Source organism: Rhinatrema bivittatum, chromosome 1 (genome assembly GCF_901001135.1).
Source record: "Rhinatrema bivittatum chromosome 1, aRhiBiv1.1, whole genome shotgun sequence".
Classification (NCBI taxonomy): Eukaryota; Metazoa; Chordata; class Amphibia; order Gymnophiona; family Rhinatrematidae; genus Rhinatrema; species Rhinatrema bivittatum.
Genome location: NC_042615.1, coordinates 334,524,488 through 334,539,344, shown reverse-complemented (window position 1 = coordinate 334,539,344; position 14,857 = coordinate 334,524,488). Strand labels below are relative to the sequence as shown.

Genomic DNA, 14,857 nt, shown 5'->3' with positions numbered 1-14,857 from the left:
GTATTGACCTGAGGGTGATAAGGGAAGGAGGGAGGTCAATTGCATAAGAAAGGCAGGCCCCTGTAGCCACAGCTGCAGGGAGGGGAGACAAAAGTGGAGACGCGGCTCCAGCTGCACAAAAAGTAAACGTAAAGAAGTGAGCAGAGAGCCTCAGGAGAGGCTTCCGTTAAGCTAAATGAATTGCTCCGTGCCTGATAGTGATCGCAGTGACTCTGAAGGCAATGGGGCCTGCTGCGATCAACACCAGTAATGTGACTGACCTGACCGGCCCACCGGGGCATGCCCGAAGCTCTGTAGGACAATCCGCCCCTTCTGAAAACATACCTGAACATAATTGGCTAGAGAATTGGCAATTTCACATTTATTTTTCACATGCTGTAATAGAGATTTGTGCTGACATGGAGGGATATTTGGCTTTGCGCTAAGGAAATTTACTGCTGTGCATGGATTTTTGCACACCTACATATTTGTATATTCAAGGCCATTTTGTATGCAAGAACAAATTCATGATTTGTGAGCTGTTTGCGTTCACTGTGTATACATCTTGTCACTTGGATTTCAGATATTCACTGTTTTTGTTTCATTCCTTCCTTAGGTCTAAGTGCAAGTAATTCAGATGAAAATAGTTCTACAATTGCTACAGAAGTGACTTCAGCATCTGGCACCAGCTCAGCATCTCCCAGCAGCACTGGCTCAACCACTCACACAATCTCGACAACTGCAGGAGCCACCACAGCAAAATCAGGAGGAGAGGCAGCAGCCACCACAGCAAAATCAGGAAGCCGGCCACCTGCTAGCACATCTGGGGTGACCAACTCTTTCTCTGTTGCGTCAACCAGTAAAAAGTTTGGGGATGCATCTGCAAGTCCCATAGCAGGAACTGTGGGGTCCTCTGTTTCGACATCCAGGTCATCGGATGTTGATTTGTCAACTACGGTAGACACATCTAAAGAGAATAGTACCCCAATAGCCATTACGTCAACTGTTTCGGTCCCCTCAGATACCACAGTTTCACCCAGCTTGACACCAGTAACTACTCCCAACAAGCCAGAGAGTTCGTGGTCGTCGTCATCTTCATCGTTGTTGTCATCATCGTCACCAGTATCAAATTCATCAACGATTGTTAAAGCTTCAAGCACAGCTGGGACTACCATCTCCTTTAGTACTAACACATCTGGAAATGTAGCTACAACTGTAGCCTCCTCAGTGGCAGAGAACACCATAAAAGAAGAAACTACTGCTACCATAGCCAGTTCAACAAGGGAAGCATCTTTGGCAGCTACCAACGATATATCGACGACAGAAAATAGGACCAATAACTTGGATGCAAACTTAAAAGAGGTCTCGAAAGGCTTAAGCTCAGGTGAGTTGAGTGGCTGATTATATAAAATGTTAGAGGTCCATATTCAAAAGCCATTTATATGGATAACATAATAGTTATCCATCTAAATGACTTAAATGGCTATATGTAGCCCTTATCTGGCTAAGCATAGGCTTTCGGACAATTTTTTTTCTTTGTTTTTGCTTCTTTTCCTACAGTTTTAATATATGAAAGTGATGAAGAAAGGACATGTCACCGCTCCTGGTTAAATCACCTCCTGTGTCACTACAATGGATAAAAAGTAGCAGATCACAGAGAGAAAAATAATGGTGGAATAATTTGTCATGCTTTAAGCATAGCACTAGGCTTCTCTCCCTCAGGCTGTCCTGTCTGCAGAGCCAGTTTTACATAGATGGGCTGTCCTGCTTACACAGCAAACTTTTGGCACTACTTTAAACCATTTTTGAAATTGGTTGCATTCTTACAAGTTAACGCGAGCTCAGATTTTTGGGGATTCTGAGTGATGGGCATTGCATTATAGGATTTTCCTTGACCTTTGTGGAGTAATGAGAGAGCATTTTATTCATGAAAGATAATTTACCTAAAGTTCAGCAAGGTTTGATTTTACATTCCTGTGGCTCTCTATAAACTGCTGTCCATAATACCCAGACTCGTCTACTTTTCTGGATTTGTGTTCTTTCATCCAACCCATGTACCAAATTCCAGGCAAATCCATTTTTTATGGATTTCATAGAGAAATGGGATTCTTTTATGAAATATGCCCATAGACGGTCACTTTAATACTGGCATGCCAGCTCGCATCCAGAAACGCATCCATTTTATAACCTTCGCACATATTTGCAGGCATGTTGCAAAATAGCCTGGATGCTTGTACATGTGCATACAGTTGCATGCCAATGCCACTTCTGCTGCATAAGTGGGGGAGTTTTGTAAGGGGTGTGCGCCAACGCCATAGCTAGTTTTCCCAGTTTGTCCAATTTAGGGATAGGACTTGCAAACCCACCTCATTTAATAGCCTCCATGGCCTCCTGTTAGTCCCAACCCTTAAACCTCCGCTGACTCGCCTAGATTCTTTTCTTTTCTTTTCTTTTATTGCTTACAACTCCATTCATAGTAGTAAAATTAAGCAGCAGGGGGGACCCATGTGTGTGCCTGTGCGTGTAGGTATTCACGCACACATCTCTTGGCCTTCCCCCCTGACACGCCCGTGCTCCGCCCAGATCACACCCACTTCCCACCCCCCTTTTTGCAAACTATTTCCTTGTGCGCGCAGAGGGAGACGCGTGTTCCATGGGCGGCTTTTAAAATCCACTCGGCGTGCACCAGTCCAAACTTGTGCGTGTATCTCTCGGTTTTGGCGCACGCAGGGCTTTTAATGTTTGCCTTATAATGTTTTGCTGTGACCTTATTGGATTAGACAGTATTATACAGTGCTCCTCTGAGCACTCCCATTTCTTTGATTCTCCAAAGTTAAATTATTTTTAAAAACAGAACGTCAGTAGGATAAGAATGCTATGTTGAAGGTCTTTTTGTGCTTGAAAGGGAAGCTGTTTCTTCGTAATAAGATTGCAGTTTTTCCTGATGTTTCCAAAGCAATAAACGGAGGCATGCTCATTGGGGGGAAAAAAGACAGACTGTTATTGCATTGGGAGCTAGCTTCCTATTGAGATTCCTGTGTAAATGTTATATTAATTTGTGTAGTGCAAAGACCGCACCTTGAATACTGTGTACAATTCTGGTCGCCGCATCTCAAAAAAGATATAATTGCGATGGAGAAGGTACAGAGAAGGGCTACCAAAATGATAAGGGGAATGGAACAACTCTCCTATGAGGAAAGACTAAAGAGGTTAGGACTTTTCAGCTTGGAGAAGAGACGACTGAGGGGGGATATGATAGAGGTGTTTAAAATCATGAGAGGTCTAGAACGGGTAGATGTGAATCGGTTATTTACTCTTTCGGATAATAGAAAGACTAGGGGGCACTCCATGAAGTTAGCGTGTGGCACATTCAAAACTAATCGGAGAAAGTTCTTTTTTACTCAACGCACAATTAAACTCTGGAATTTGTTGCCAGAGAATGTGGTTAGTGCAGTTAGTATAGCTGTGTTTAAAAAAGGATTGGATAAGTTCTTGGAGGAGAAGTCCATTACCTGCTATTAAGTTCACTTAGAGAATAGCCACTGCCATTAGCAATGGTTACATGGAATAGACTTAGTGTTTGGGTAATTGCCAGGTTCTTATGGCCTGGATTAGCCACTGTTGGAAACAGGATGCTGGGCTTGATGGACCCTTGGTCTGACCCAGTATGGCATTTTCTTATGTTCTTATGTTATTTTTAATAGTAACCAAGTTGTTGCTCCTAGACGGATGATCATAATGTCTGGCTGAGGCAGCACCCCTGGCATGCTGAAAGATTGTGAGTATGATTTGGTCACATTTCATTACTCTTTGTCCTAACCAGACAACAGTGGCCGCCTCCTGTGAAAATCCCACCTGTTCCCCATGACTTTTTGCCTTAGCTCTAATATGCACCCAGTGTATGTATGAATGACCCATAACTCCTAAGACTTTTGCGGTAGATGGTTACGTATCTGCAGTGAAAGCACAAGATAAGAGTAAATGAAAAAAGATGCAACTTAATTGTGAGAGTAATACATCCGGGAGATGTCCGCCACTGGTGTTAGCATTGGATATTCTGTATATATGATTTGTACCTACTCAACTGCAACCTTCCTCTTGTTTGATTTGCATCTTACCGAGACCTAAGCTGCTAGCAAATGAGACCGCCCCAATTTGAAATGATTGAGTGCCGAATGTGCAAGGATCTTCCCCTGTTGCAGTTAGATCTTTGTGAATATCCTAGCAAACTGGAATATATGGGGCCTGTACCCTGGAGCCTAACAATTAAATACTCATTGGCTGCCCGGATGGGACATATGACAGGTAATAAGCTAGCAGGATGTAAATAAATCCACTTGCTTATTGTGCAGTGGTCTGTTTTCAATCTTCTAATCAGAATTTAAACTATATTGTGATCAACCCTTATATTTGCTGCCACTAGGCTAGAACTACAGTTTGCTGTTTTAGCCCCAGCAATCAATTCGCTAATCCCAAAGGCACCAAAGAACATCAGAGAGAATGTCACTGTCCATAGTTTAACTTCAAAGGCATCCAGTGTAACAGTGAGAGCATCTCTGCTAGTGCCTTCAAAATAGCGGATATGACCGGCATTTGTTGGCCACCCCAACAGGCTTCTGCTTCCGCCAGCCTTCCGTTAACGTTTTAATGAGAGAATTTTTTAATGCAATTATTTACCCAAAGTTTAGCAACAAAACAGATTCCTGCCAAATGCATTCCCACCTGGGACATGGAGATACTTTCCTCTTTCAGATGAACTGAAAACTCAGTGACTCCCCATTCAGTCAACTACTGTAGGCGTGTGATACCCTGTGAATGACACAATTTATGGAATATCCAGCCCTTTAGATAGCCCTTCCATGTGCTTTCCATCAGCAGTCTTCTCAGTAGGGCAGCTGCTCCAGGGATCCCAATCCCCAAATTTACAGGGGCATCCAGGTGGTTTGAATTTCCACTTCTGTTGCCAGGAACCTGAAACAAGACCACTGAAAATGTGATAGTGCATCAGCAATGCCATTCTCTGCTCCATGTATAAGTTTTTAGCTTTGAAAACAAGGTCAAGGTGCAGTCAGGCTAACACAGATTCATGCAAAAGTCGCAAAACCCTAGGGGAATGTGTTATCGGTGAGTTAATAGCTTGGACTACTGCAAGGTTTTCACATGTGTATTACTGTCACAGTGTATTACTGTCCAAGAAAGTGATATCTCGCTGAATGCCTAACCTGTGCCAGTCTGTGGGCTATGACTCTGTGTATCTCTTGGCAGCTAGATAGGCCCCGAATTACTTACTGCCTGCTGCATCGCTGAATAGCTGCATTTCATGACTAGAGACCAAGGGATCCCTCCACATAGTTTTCCTGTTATAATTAGCTAAGAAGGTCTGCCATACTCACAAGTCATTTTTTAAGTCCTGATGAAATGGCTCTTCGTAATCCCTGCTCTAGACTGTAATAATCTTCTAATATATGGCCCGCACTCTGGTATGATTTTGCATGCAAAATGGAGGTGGCATGAGAGACAACAGAATGCCAAGTTCCTTGGTCTTGCGGCTAAAGATCTGCAGTGCCAGATCACAAAAGTTATTATCACGTGGACCCATAAACAAAAATTTTCCAGACAGAGGATGATTCTTGGCTTGCTGATGTCCTGCTCCATTACCCATTGTACAAAGGTGCTGAACCCCTCAAAATATGAGCCTATTGGCAGACGTTTATCAAAGTAGTATTTCCCTTGGAATTGAAAACCCAACAGACGAAAGCTACTTGGCTGAACTGGGAGTAGTGGGAAGGCTGACTTGATGTCAACTTTTGCCAGCTAAGCGTCCTTCCCCCATTTCCTCGCCATGTCCAAGGTTTGGTCAAAGGATGCATAAGAAACTAAGCAAAATTTATGGTCCAAAAAATCATTAACAGATCCACCCTTAGGAAAGGACAGATGATGAATCATCCTGATTTCTCCTGTTTCTTTTTTTTGATATGGCTTAATAATATTTGTAGGCTCCTAGGGGTGAGATCCTAAAATTCGGTGAGGGTTTTTCATTAAATGGACATATGTCTCTGCCTAGGGCACATTCTGTACTAATTTTTTGTAAAATGACCTGCTGCTTGTCCTTTGCAGATCTGAGATTATCTGCCTATGTGGCGTTCTTTGGATCATTATAAGAGATGAGGAACCCTCTTTGAAACTGAAATAAAGCCAGCGTGCTGAATTAAGATAATATTTTTGTTAGCCAGTGTTTTAAATTAGGAAAATTGATTGGAGTGGAGGCTCTGTCTAGAGCAGAACCTACCAGGCTTGAGTTCCTATTATTGACCATAACGCTGGAAACCAGCGCCTCACTTGCTTTGGGAGTGGTCTGCCCCGCATACAGTGCATGCATGTTGGAATTTGTTGGTGATACCATATTTACAGTGCCCACTGTTGAAGAGCCTACATAGCCCCTGCTTAGCCTGTATGTTTCCCCCAATGCCTGTTCTTTAACCTGAAAAAAACCTTCTGATAGGGGCAACAAGACTGAATACCCGGTGAACCTAACTGGCACGTGTGGTGGTAACACTAGGCTGGTAGGCATTGGAGGAAAATCCAGGTACTGACTCTTGCTCTGGTCTACACGGGGTTGTTTTTGACAGCCACAAGCCTGTCCTTCCTATCCTGTTCCTCTTAGGACCCTGCTGCTACCTTTCCTGATCGGGCACTTTGCTACTTAAAAATCCCCTTACCATACTATAACTCCCTCTCCCCCCCTCCCCTCCATCCCCCATGGCAGGCTCCAGGATGCCTGCCCAGTTATGTGACCCACACCCTGACTTGCTAGGCCTCCTCAACCTGTCCTGTTACATAAGATCCACTTGGTGGATGAGTGACAGGCCGAAAAAGGGGTTAATTTTTGATGACCTGGCTTGCTGGTTGTTCAAGGCGCAGATTACCGCAACTGCTCATGTAAGTTTTTCTGAAAGGCTTCCTCATCAGGACCAAACTGAATGCATAGCTTTAGCAGCAGAGTTCAGCTGATCCCTGTCTGGTTCACAGAAACAGCTCCCACAGTGCTGCTGCTACTACTGTAAAAGCAAAGTCGGAGATTTTTGGGACTATTTTATATGACCGTTGTCATTCTTGGCTGTAATATAAAAAAAAAACAAAAACGTTACATTAAAATGTCACACTAAAGTTGACTAATTGTTCTTTGTATTTAAAAAGCCAGCCAACAAGTTGTAGGTGATTAATTTTGTATTGGGGCTGACTTAATAGATTTATTAAAGTTCGTGAAAAGTTAGTCTGGTAGAAAGTTGTTTGTAGGCCTTTGTTTCTATGTATCCAAGTGGACTAAAACAGTAACCGTGCTGTGTCTTTGCTTTGAACAGTAGCACTGAGAGTGCACCAGCAACGCCCTTACCCAGCCCAGACTGCAGATTGGAATTATTGTGCTGCCTATAAAGTGTGTGATGAATGGTTTCAGCACCAATTCACATAATAAAACCACAGAATGACGTCCTGAAAAGTACTCTTGTATTCCATCCTTCTGTGCACCTTAATCTTTTGGCCTTCCCAGTGTATCTCACTGTTTCCATCTGCAAATCAAGTGAAGAGTGCTGTATAAGCTGAAATGAAATAAAGTAGCCTATAAGGCATAGTTTTTTGTTGTGTTTTTTTAAATTTTAATTTATTGCTTTTTAACTTACATTTAAAAAAGCAGCCACTTGTTACAGAAATCACATCAAGTGTAATATTAGAAAAAGTTCTAATATTTATACATAAAAAGGAAAAAAAAACTTAAATTTTTACTGAACTTAATATGTAAAATAGAAGAAATACAAGAGAGCTTGGAAAATGGAGCATTCAATCATAAGTAATATTCAAATCATTATATAAGTCTGGTTACCCAACCACCTTAACTTCAATTACACCAACAGAGGGTCTAAATAGGAGAGGAGTGTGTATCCAAGAATGCCCTAAGTTGTTGAGGTTCAAAGAAAACATATCTTTGCTCCTGAAAGAGCACACAGCATTTACAAGGGAATTGCAATTGAAATGTAGCACCTTTTTGCACCACTTCCCCCCGCATATTCAAAAACAGTTTCCTTCTAGCTTGTGTTTGTTTCACCAAGTCCGGATAGCACCATATCCTTTGGCCAAAGAATAGGGCTTGATTATTCCTAAAATAATGTTTAAAAACATTTTTTTGGTCCATCAGGAAAGCGAAGGATACTAATAATGATCTTCTTTGGGAAGCAATCATCTCTTGAGAAGATTCCAGTATAGTTATATCTGGTAGCGATTGTCCTTGGGTATTCTCTTGATTTGCATCAATAGAATAAAGGTAATAAGCTTTGGTAATTACTGGTTTTACCTCCTCTGGTATCTTTAGTATTTGAGACAAGTAGAGCTTAAACAATTCTATCGGGGAAATATTTCTAAATATAGGAAAATTAATAAACCTTAGGTTATGAGCTCTCATGCTGTTTTGAATCTTCTCCATTCTTTTATTTCACCATCATTCTGAATTATAGCTGTTTGAACTTTTTCAATCGCTACTATCTGGCCTTCCATTTTCTCAATCTTATTATTCTGAAGTTATTTCATTCGCATTAGATTTTACCTGATTTTTTACTTCAAGCACTTCCTTCGAAAGTCCCGTAATTGCTCTTTCAAGAGACTGAAGAGCTATCCATATCGTCGATAGTGTTATTTCCGTTGTTGAAGATATTTTCTCAAATGTAGGTGATTCTTGTTTTCCTTCTCCTCCTACATCACCCGCTGTAACGCTGACACCATTTCCGACGCTGAGGAAATCCAGCGTTCCTGCGAGTTTCAACCCCTCTCCTTCACTCCCATGGGGTTTCACCTTCGCACACTGCTCCAGATTGGTAAGTCCTTGTGGTGTTAAACCTTGTCCTCCTACCGCTTGCCTCGCCATAACTTCCTTCCGGCGGGTCCATGGCCTCCTGTAATCTCTGTCCATCTCGGCCCGGCGGCGCCGGCCTCGTAGGTGAGCCGGGGCTAAGTGATATCTCGGTCAGAAGGGAAGACTCGTGTTCCTCGGTCTGCCCTTCAACGACCCATTCACCCGGCGTTGGGGGCTGTATCGCTGGGAAGAACCTTCCTATCCGGGGTTGTGTAGTCTCTAACGGGGTGGAGGAGCCTTCCCCACCCCATACCCTGGCTTTCTTTTAGTGTGAAGCATAGAGGCAATTGTAACAAAGGAAATATCGGGAGCCTCTCACCAGCACATCTGTTCAGGGCGCCATCTTGAAAAGCTCTCTTGTTTTGGTTTTTTTTAATAAATGCGGCCAAGCCCTCAGATTCCTAGGTCAGTGAGGGTACTCCCCCTCACTCAGTAAATGAGGAAATGTCTCATTAAAAGATATCCTGTTGAAGCTGTAGCTCAGTGCAGGTCAGTGTAAGAAACAACATATCTTCCTTTATTCCCTGTGTATGGACCTGGATCAGTCCAGACAGTGGGTTATATCCCCCGACCAGCAGATGGAGTCAGAACAGAGTTTGAGAGCGTCAGCATATAGAGTAGTGCACCCTCTGCTGGAGCTCAGTATTCTTCTGACTCCAGCAGATGTGAGTGGGGGGATCCACTAGCTCCCCCAGATTGACAGGGTTTCTTCATTTTTGGTTATTTCTTTATTTTTCTCCACAGTATTTCCTGTCTTATGTTTCTCTTCATTTTGGATCCTTAAAATTAAAAAAAAAAAAAAAAAAAAAGACTTTTCAATTTTTGAGGCGGCGTGTGTCTGTGGCTCTGCCTTCTCTATTCTGTACTCCTTTCCTCTTCCGTTGGGGTAAGTGGAAGTTTTTTGAGTTTCTTTCTCCACAGGTTTGCTTCTTTTTGGTGGTGCCCCGTGGATGCCGGTGGTTCCGGCCGCTCCACGCGTCGTTTGTGGGTCCCGTGGTTCGCAAGCTCCGCCCACGGGTGTGTGCTCAACTGAAAAGGGGGTTTTCCCCCGCAGTTCCTGGACCCCTTCGGCGGGTTGTTAGGGCCAATACAGGCCCCCCCGCGGCACTAGCTCGTTTTTGGCCCCCCCCCCCTCCCCGAGGCGCTTTTTCCCGGTGCTGTCATGCCGCGGTCCTCGAGGTGTGAGGCCTGCGGCGAACCGGGGAATCAATTTCTGAGGGAGGGGCTTTGTGAGCGGTGCTTCCCCGACGGGGACTGCAGTCCTCCGGTGCGATTTCGGACCTGCCTCCTCCTCAGCCCGGGCGGCGCGGGCCGGCCATGACGCCGCCTTTGGCGGGAACGGCGGCCATTTTAGGGGGACAGCGTGAGATGGACTCGCTCCCAGATGCAGACAGGATTGGTTGCACTGGCTCTCAACAGGCTTTGCCCCCAACGGGGGGTTTGCCCGACCGGGGCTCCCAGGATGGTCCCCCCCAGGGATTCCAATCAGCTCCCCGTTTTTCTCACCTGATTTTATTCTGGCAATGCACATGGCTTATTTGCAGGGTATGGGAGCGCAGGCGCCGAATCCCCTGGGAGCCCCTCCCCCCAAGATTCCTAAACTTGCTGTTGGTCCCACCGTCTCGCCCGTTATGCCTGGATCCCTGCCGGGTCCCTCTCCCGTGCCACCCCGGCGTACCACGGGGGCGGCTTCGCCAATGAGAGACGACTCCCCGGAACCCCGGAGGCGCATCCGGATGGACATACGGAGGGGGACGACCCTCGAGCCCTACGGATTTTTCAAAAAGAAGAGCTGGATGAACTCATCCACCATATTATTCAGGAGCTGGACCTCGACCCACCTCCAGATCCGCCGATCCCTGTGGCTCCTGCCGTCGCCACCTCTTCTCACAAAGGGGATCCAGTACTTGCTGCCCTCCGTCCTAGGGCAAGGGCTTTCCCTATCCATGAGTCCTTCCTACAGCTTCTCACCAGGGAGTGGGACACTCCCGAGGCGTCCTTGAAAGTCACACGCGCCATGGAAAAGCTATACCCGCTCCCTGAGGATTTTTTGGATCTTATCAAGGTGCCCAAGGTGGATTCAGCGGTGTCGGCAGTGACCAAGAGGACGACCATCCCGGTCACGGGTGGAACGGCCCTGCTGGATACGCAGGACCGTAAACTAGAAACCTTCCTCAAGAGGGTCTTCGAAGTCTCCGCCCTAGGTATGCGGGCCGTGATGTGCAGTTTGCCAGCTTACTCTGGGTACAGCAGCTTCTCACCTCTCAGGAGTTGCCCCCCGAAGAGGCCACCCAGGCGGACAGTCTGGAATCTGCCATAGCATACGGGGCGGACGCCTTGTATGATCTCTTTCGCGTAATGGCGCGGTCCATGGTTTCGGTTGTAGCAGCCCGACGGCTCTTGTGGCTTCGCAACTGGGCGGCGGATGCTTCCTCCAAGTCGAGCCTTGGCTCCCTCCCCTTTCGGGGGAAGTTTTTATTTGGAGAGGACCTGGATCAGATCATCAAGTCACTGGGGGAAAATTCGGTGCATCGGCTGCCGGAGGATAGACAGCGTTCCTTCCGGTCATTTTCTTCTGGTAGAACCAGGGCCAGGGCACAGCGACGTTATAGGTCTTACCGGCAGTCCGGTTCCCGGACACAGCCGACAAGATCCCAGCCTTGGTCTCGTTCCTTTCATGGGCGGAGGCCCGCGAGAGAGGGTCCAGGGCAGGGAAATCCGCCCACAAAGTCCTCCCAATGATGCCAAAGGAGCCCACTTCTCACCTCCCCGGATCGGAGGCCGCCTCATGGACTTCTACTAGGAGTGGGCAGTTATCTCCACGGACCAGTGGGTGCTGGACACCATAAGAGACGGTTACGCCTTGGAGTTTGTCCGCCCCCCGAGGAACCGGTTCATCTTCTCCCCCTGCGGTTTGGATCTCAAGAGGATAGCGGTTCAACAAACACTAGACCGACTGCAGGAAATAGGGGCCATTGTTCCCGTCCCCTTCGAGGTGGGCTTGGGCCACTATTCCATTTACTTCATCGTTCCCAAAAAGGATGGTTCCTTTCGGCCCATCCTGGACTTGAAGGAGGTAAACAAGGCCCTCAGGGCCAGCCGGTTCTGCATGGAGACTCTTCGATCAGTGATTGCCGCAGTGCACAAGGGAGAATTCCTCGCTTCACTGGATCTCTCGGAAGCATACTTGCACATTCCCATCCTGCCGGCTCACCGGCGGTATCTTCGCTTCAAGATTCTCGGTCAACACTTTCAGTTCAAGGCGCTTCCCTTCGGTTTGGCGACCGCACCTCGGACCTTCACAAAGATCATGGTAGTGGTGGCGGCGGCCCTCCGCAAGGAGGGTATCCTAGTACATCCATACCTAGACGACTGGCTGATTCAAGCAAAGTCCTTCTCACATGGTCAGACCTCAGTGGCCAGAGTAGTACAATTCCTACGCTCTCTGGGCTGGGTGGTGAACCTTCCAAAGAGTTCCCTTGTGCCCTCGCAACACCTGGATTTCTTAGGAGCGAGCTTCGATACCCGGCGGGGTATGGTGTTCCTGCGCCAGAACAAGGCGCAAGCCCTGAGGGAGCACGTGTCTCTGTTTTCGGCTTTGGAAGAACCAACCGCCTGGAATTATCTGCAGCTCCTGGGAGTAATGGCCTCCACCATCGACATGGTACCCTGGGCGTTTGCACACCTGCGTCCACTGCAGGCGTCCCTGCTATCCTGTTGGAAACCAGTCTCCCAGGAGTATCAGGTGATCCTGCCGCTTCCACCATTAGCCAGGAAAGCCTGGATTGGTGGCTTGTCCCCTCGCATCTGGCTCGGGGAGTCTCGCTCAAGGTTCCCAATTGGGTGGTGGTGACCACCGATGCCAGCCTCGCGGGATGGGGCGCCGGCTGCGAAAGAAGCGCCACGCAGGGGACTTGGATGCCAGAGGAGGCAAAGTGGCCGATCAATCGCCTGGAAACGAGAGCCGTGCGTTTCACTCTCCAGCGTTTTCTTCCCCTGGTGCGACACAGAGAGGTGAGGATCCTCTCGGACGACGCCACCACCGTGGCCTACATCAATCGTCAAGGGGGGACAAGAAGCAAGCATGAGTCCCTCGAGTCAACTCCCCTGTTGGAGTGGGTGGAGAGCAATCTCGTCCGGATAGCGGCCTCTCTCATCGCCGGGGTGGACAACGTTCAGGCGGACTTCCTGAGTCGTCAATAGCTAGACCCCGGCGAGTGGGCTCTCTCCGACGAGGCAACGCATCTCATCGTCCGTCGTTGGGGGACTCCACGCCTCGATCTAATGGCGACCTTTCTCAACACCAAGGCTCCACGTTTCTTCAGCCGCAGAAGAGAGCGCGGCGCGGAGGGGGTGGATGCCCTCACCCTTCCGTGGCTGTCGGATCAACTGCTCTATGTGTTTCCTCCTTGGCCTCTGGTCGGCAAGGTTCTCCGCAGGTTGGAACATCATCGAGGGACTGAAATTCTCGTCGCCCCGGAATGGCCCCGTCGGCCATGGTTCGCAGATCTACTTCAGATGACGGTGGACGGCCCACTTCGCCTGTCCCATCTTCCTCATCTTCTGCGTCAGGGGCCGGTATTTTTCGAGCAGGCAGAACTCTTCTGTCTTGCGGCCTGGCTTTTGAACGGCGCCGTCTCCGCCACAGAGGCTACCCGGAGACAGTGATTTCAACGATGCTTCGTTCCCGCAAGCCTTCGACCTCCGTCGCTTACATTCGAGTTTGGAAGGTCTTCGAAGCCTGGTGCTCCGACCGTGGGGTCCAAACCATGGAGGCGACTGTCCCGCTGATCCTTCATTTCCTACAGGATGGTCTGGATAAGGGTCTCGCCTATAATTTGCTCCGGGTTCAGGTGGCGGCCTTGAATGTCTTGGTACAGAAGGACTGCTCTCTACCCCTTCAGCCGGATATCGCACGTTTTCTGAAGGGTGCCAATGACCTACGGCCACCGGTCAGGGATCCTTTCCCTTTTGGAGCCTCAACTTGGTGCTGCGAACACTGTCGGGCCCTCCTTTTGAACCCCTGAGGGGGTCCTCCCTCAAGGACCTGATCCTCAAGACGGTTTTCCTGGTAGCCATCTCTTCTGCTCGCCGGATCTCAGAGCTCCAAGCCTTGTCCTGCCGGGACCCTTATCTGCGTTTCTCCAACTCCGGGGTTTCCCTTCGTACGGTGCCATCCTTCCTACCAAAGGTGGTCTTGGCCTTCCACGTCAATCAAACGGTGGAGCTTCCAGCGTTCGCTCCAGAGGAACCCCGGTCTCTCCGGCTCCTGGACGTCAAGCGTGTGCTGCTCCGTTACCTGGAGGTTACCAATGACTTCCGGGTATCCGATCATTTGTTTGTCCTCTGGTCAGGACCGAGGAGAGGTTCTCAGGCATCCAAGACAACTATTGCGCGCTGGATAAAGGACGCCATCTCATCGGCTTACATTGCGGCGGGGCGGGTGCTGCCTCGCAGCGCGTCGGCTCATTCCACACAATCCCAAGCGGCGTCCTGGGCGGAATCTCGCTCCGTTTCCTCCCAGGAAATCTGCCGTGCGGCGACGTGGAAGTCGTTGCACACTTTTTCCAGACATTAGACTACACCTGGCGCCTCAGTACAACGGGTTTCTTTTGGCGATAAAGTTCTCCGAGCAGGTCTCTCAGGACCCCACCCAATTTAGGGAAGCTTGGGTACATCCCACTGTCTGGACTGATCCAGGTACGTACAGGGAAAAGAAAATTATTCCTTACCTGCTAATTTTCGTTCCTGTAGTACCATGGATCAGTCCAGACGCCCACCACTAGGGGTTTCATTAGGTCCTGCTCGGATTCTTCCAGGTAACTTTCATTCTGTTTGTTTCTGATTATTGTTACTGTTCACAGCGCCTCACAAGTTGACTGTTGGTGGTCCCGTTGACCGTTTGTTTACTTATATCTTTCTCTGTTCCTTTTTGGGGACGGATCTGGATCCAAAATGTTGTGTTTTGCTTTTGGG

The 14,857-nt window shown here is 47.9% G+C and overlaps 1 protein-coding gene across 4 annotated transcripts in view; it reads left to right on the top strand.

Moving 5' to 3' along the window:
- Window positions 1–14,857, top strand: part of PARM1 (prostate androgen-regulated mucin-like protein 1) — a 123,352-nt gene that overhangs the window by 82,043 nt on the left and 26,452 nt on the right. For 2 of the 4 annotated variants that reach the window (XM_029598419.1, XM_029598410.1), the window contains exon 2: window positions 596–1,363. In XM_029598419.1, the coding sequence (XP_029454279.1) occupies window positions 596–1,363 (768 nt within the window). Of the gene's footprint in view, window positions 1–595; window positions 1,364–3,683; window positions 3,758–7,340; window positions 7,436–14,857 lie in introns of those variants that run through there. The other 2 variants (XM_029598432.1, XR_003856279.1) reach the window with 2 other exon arrangements.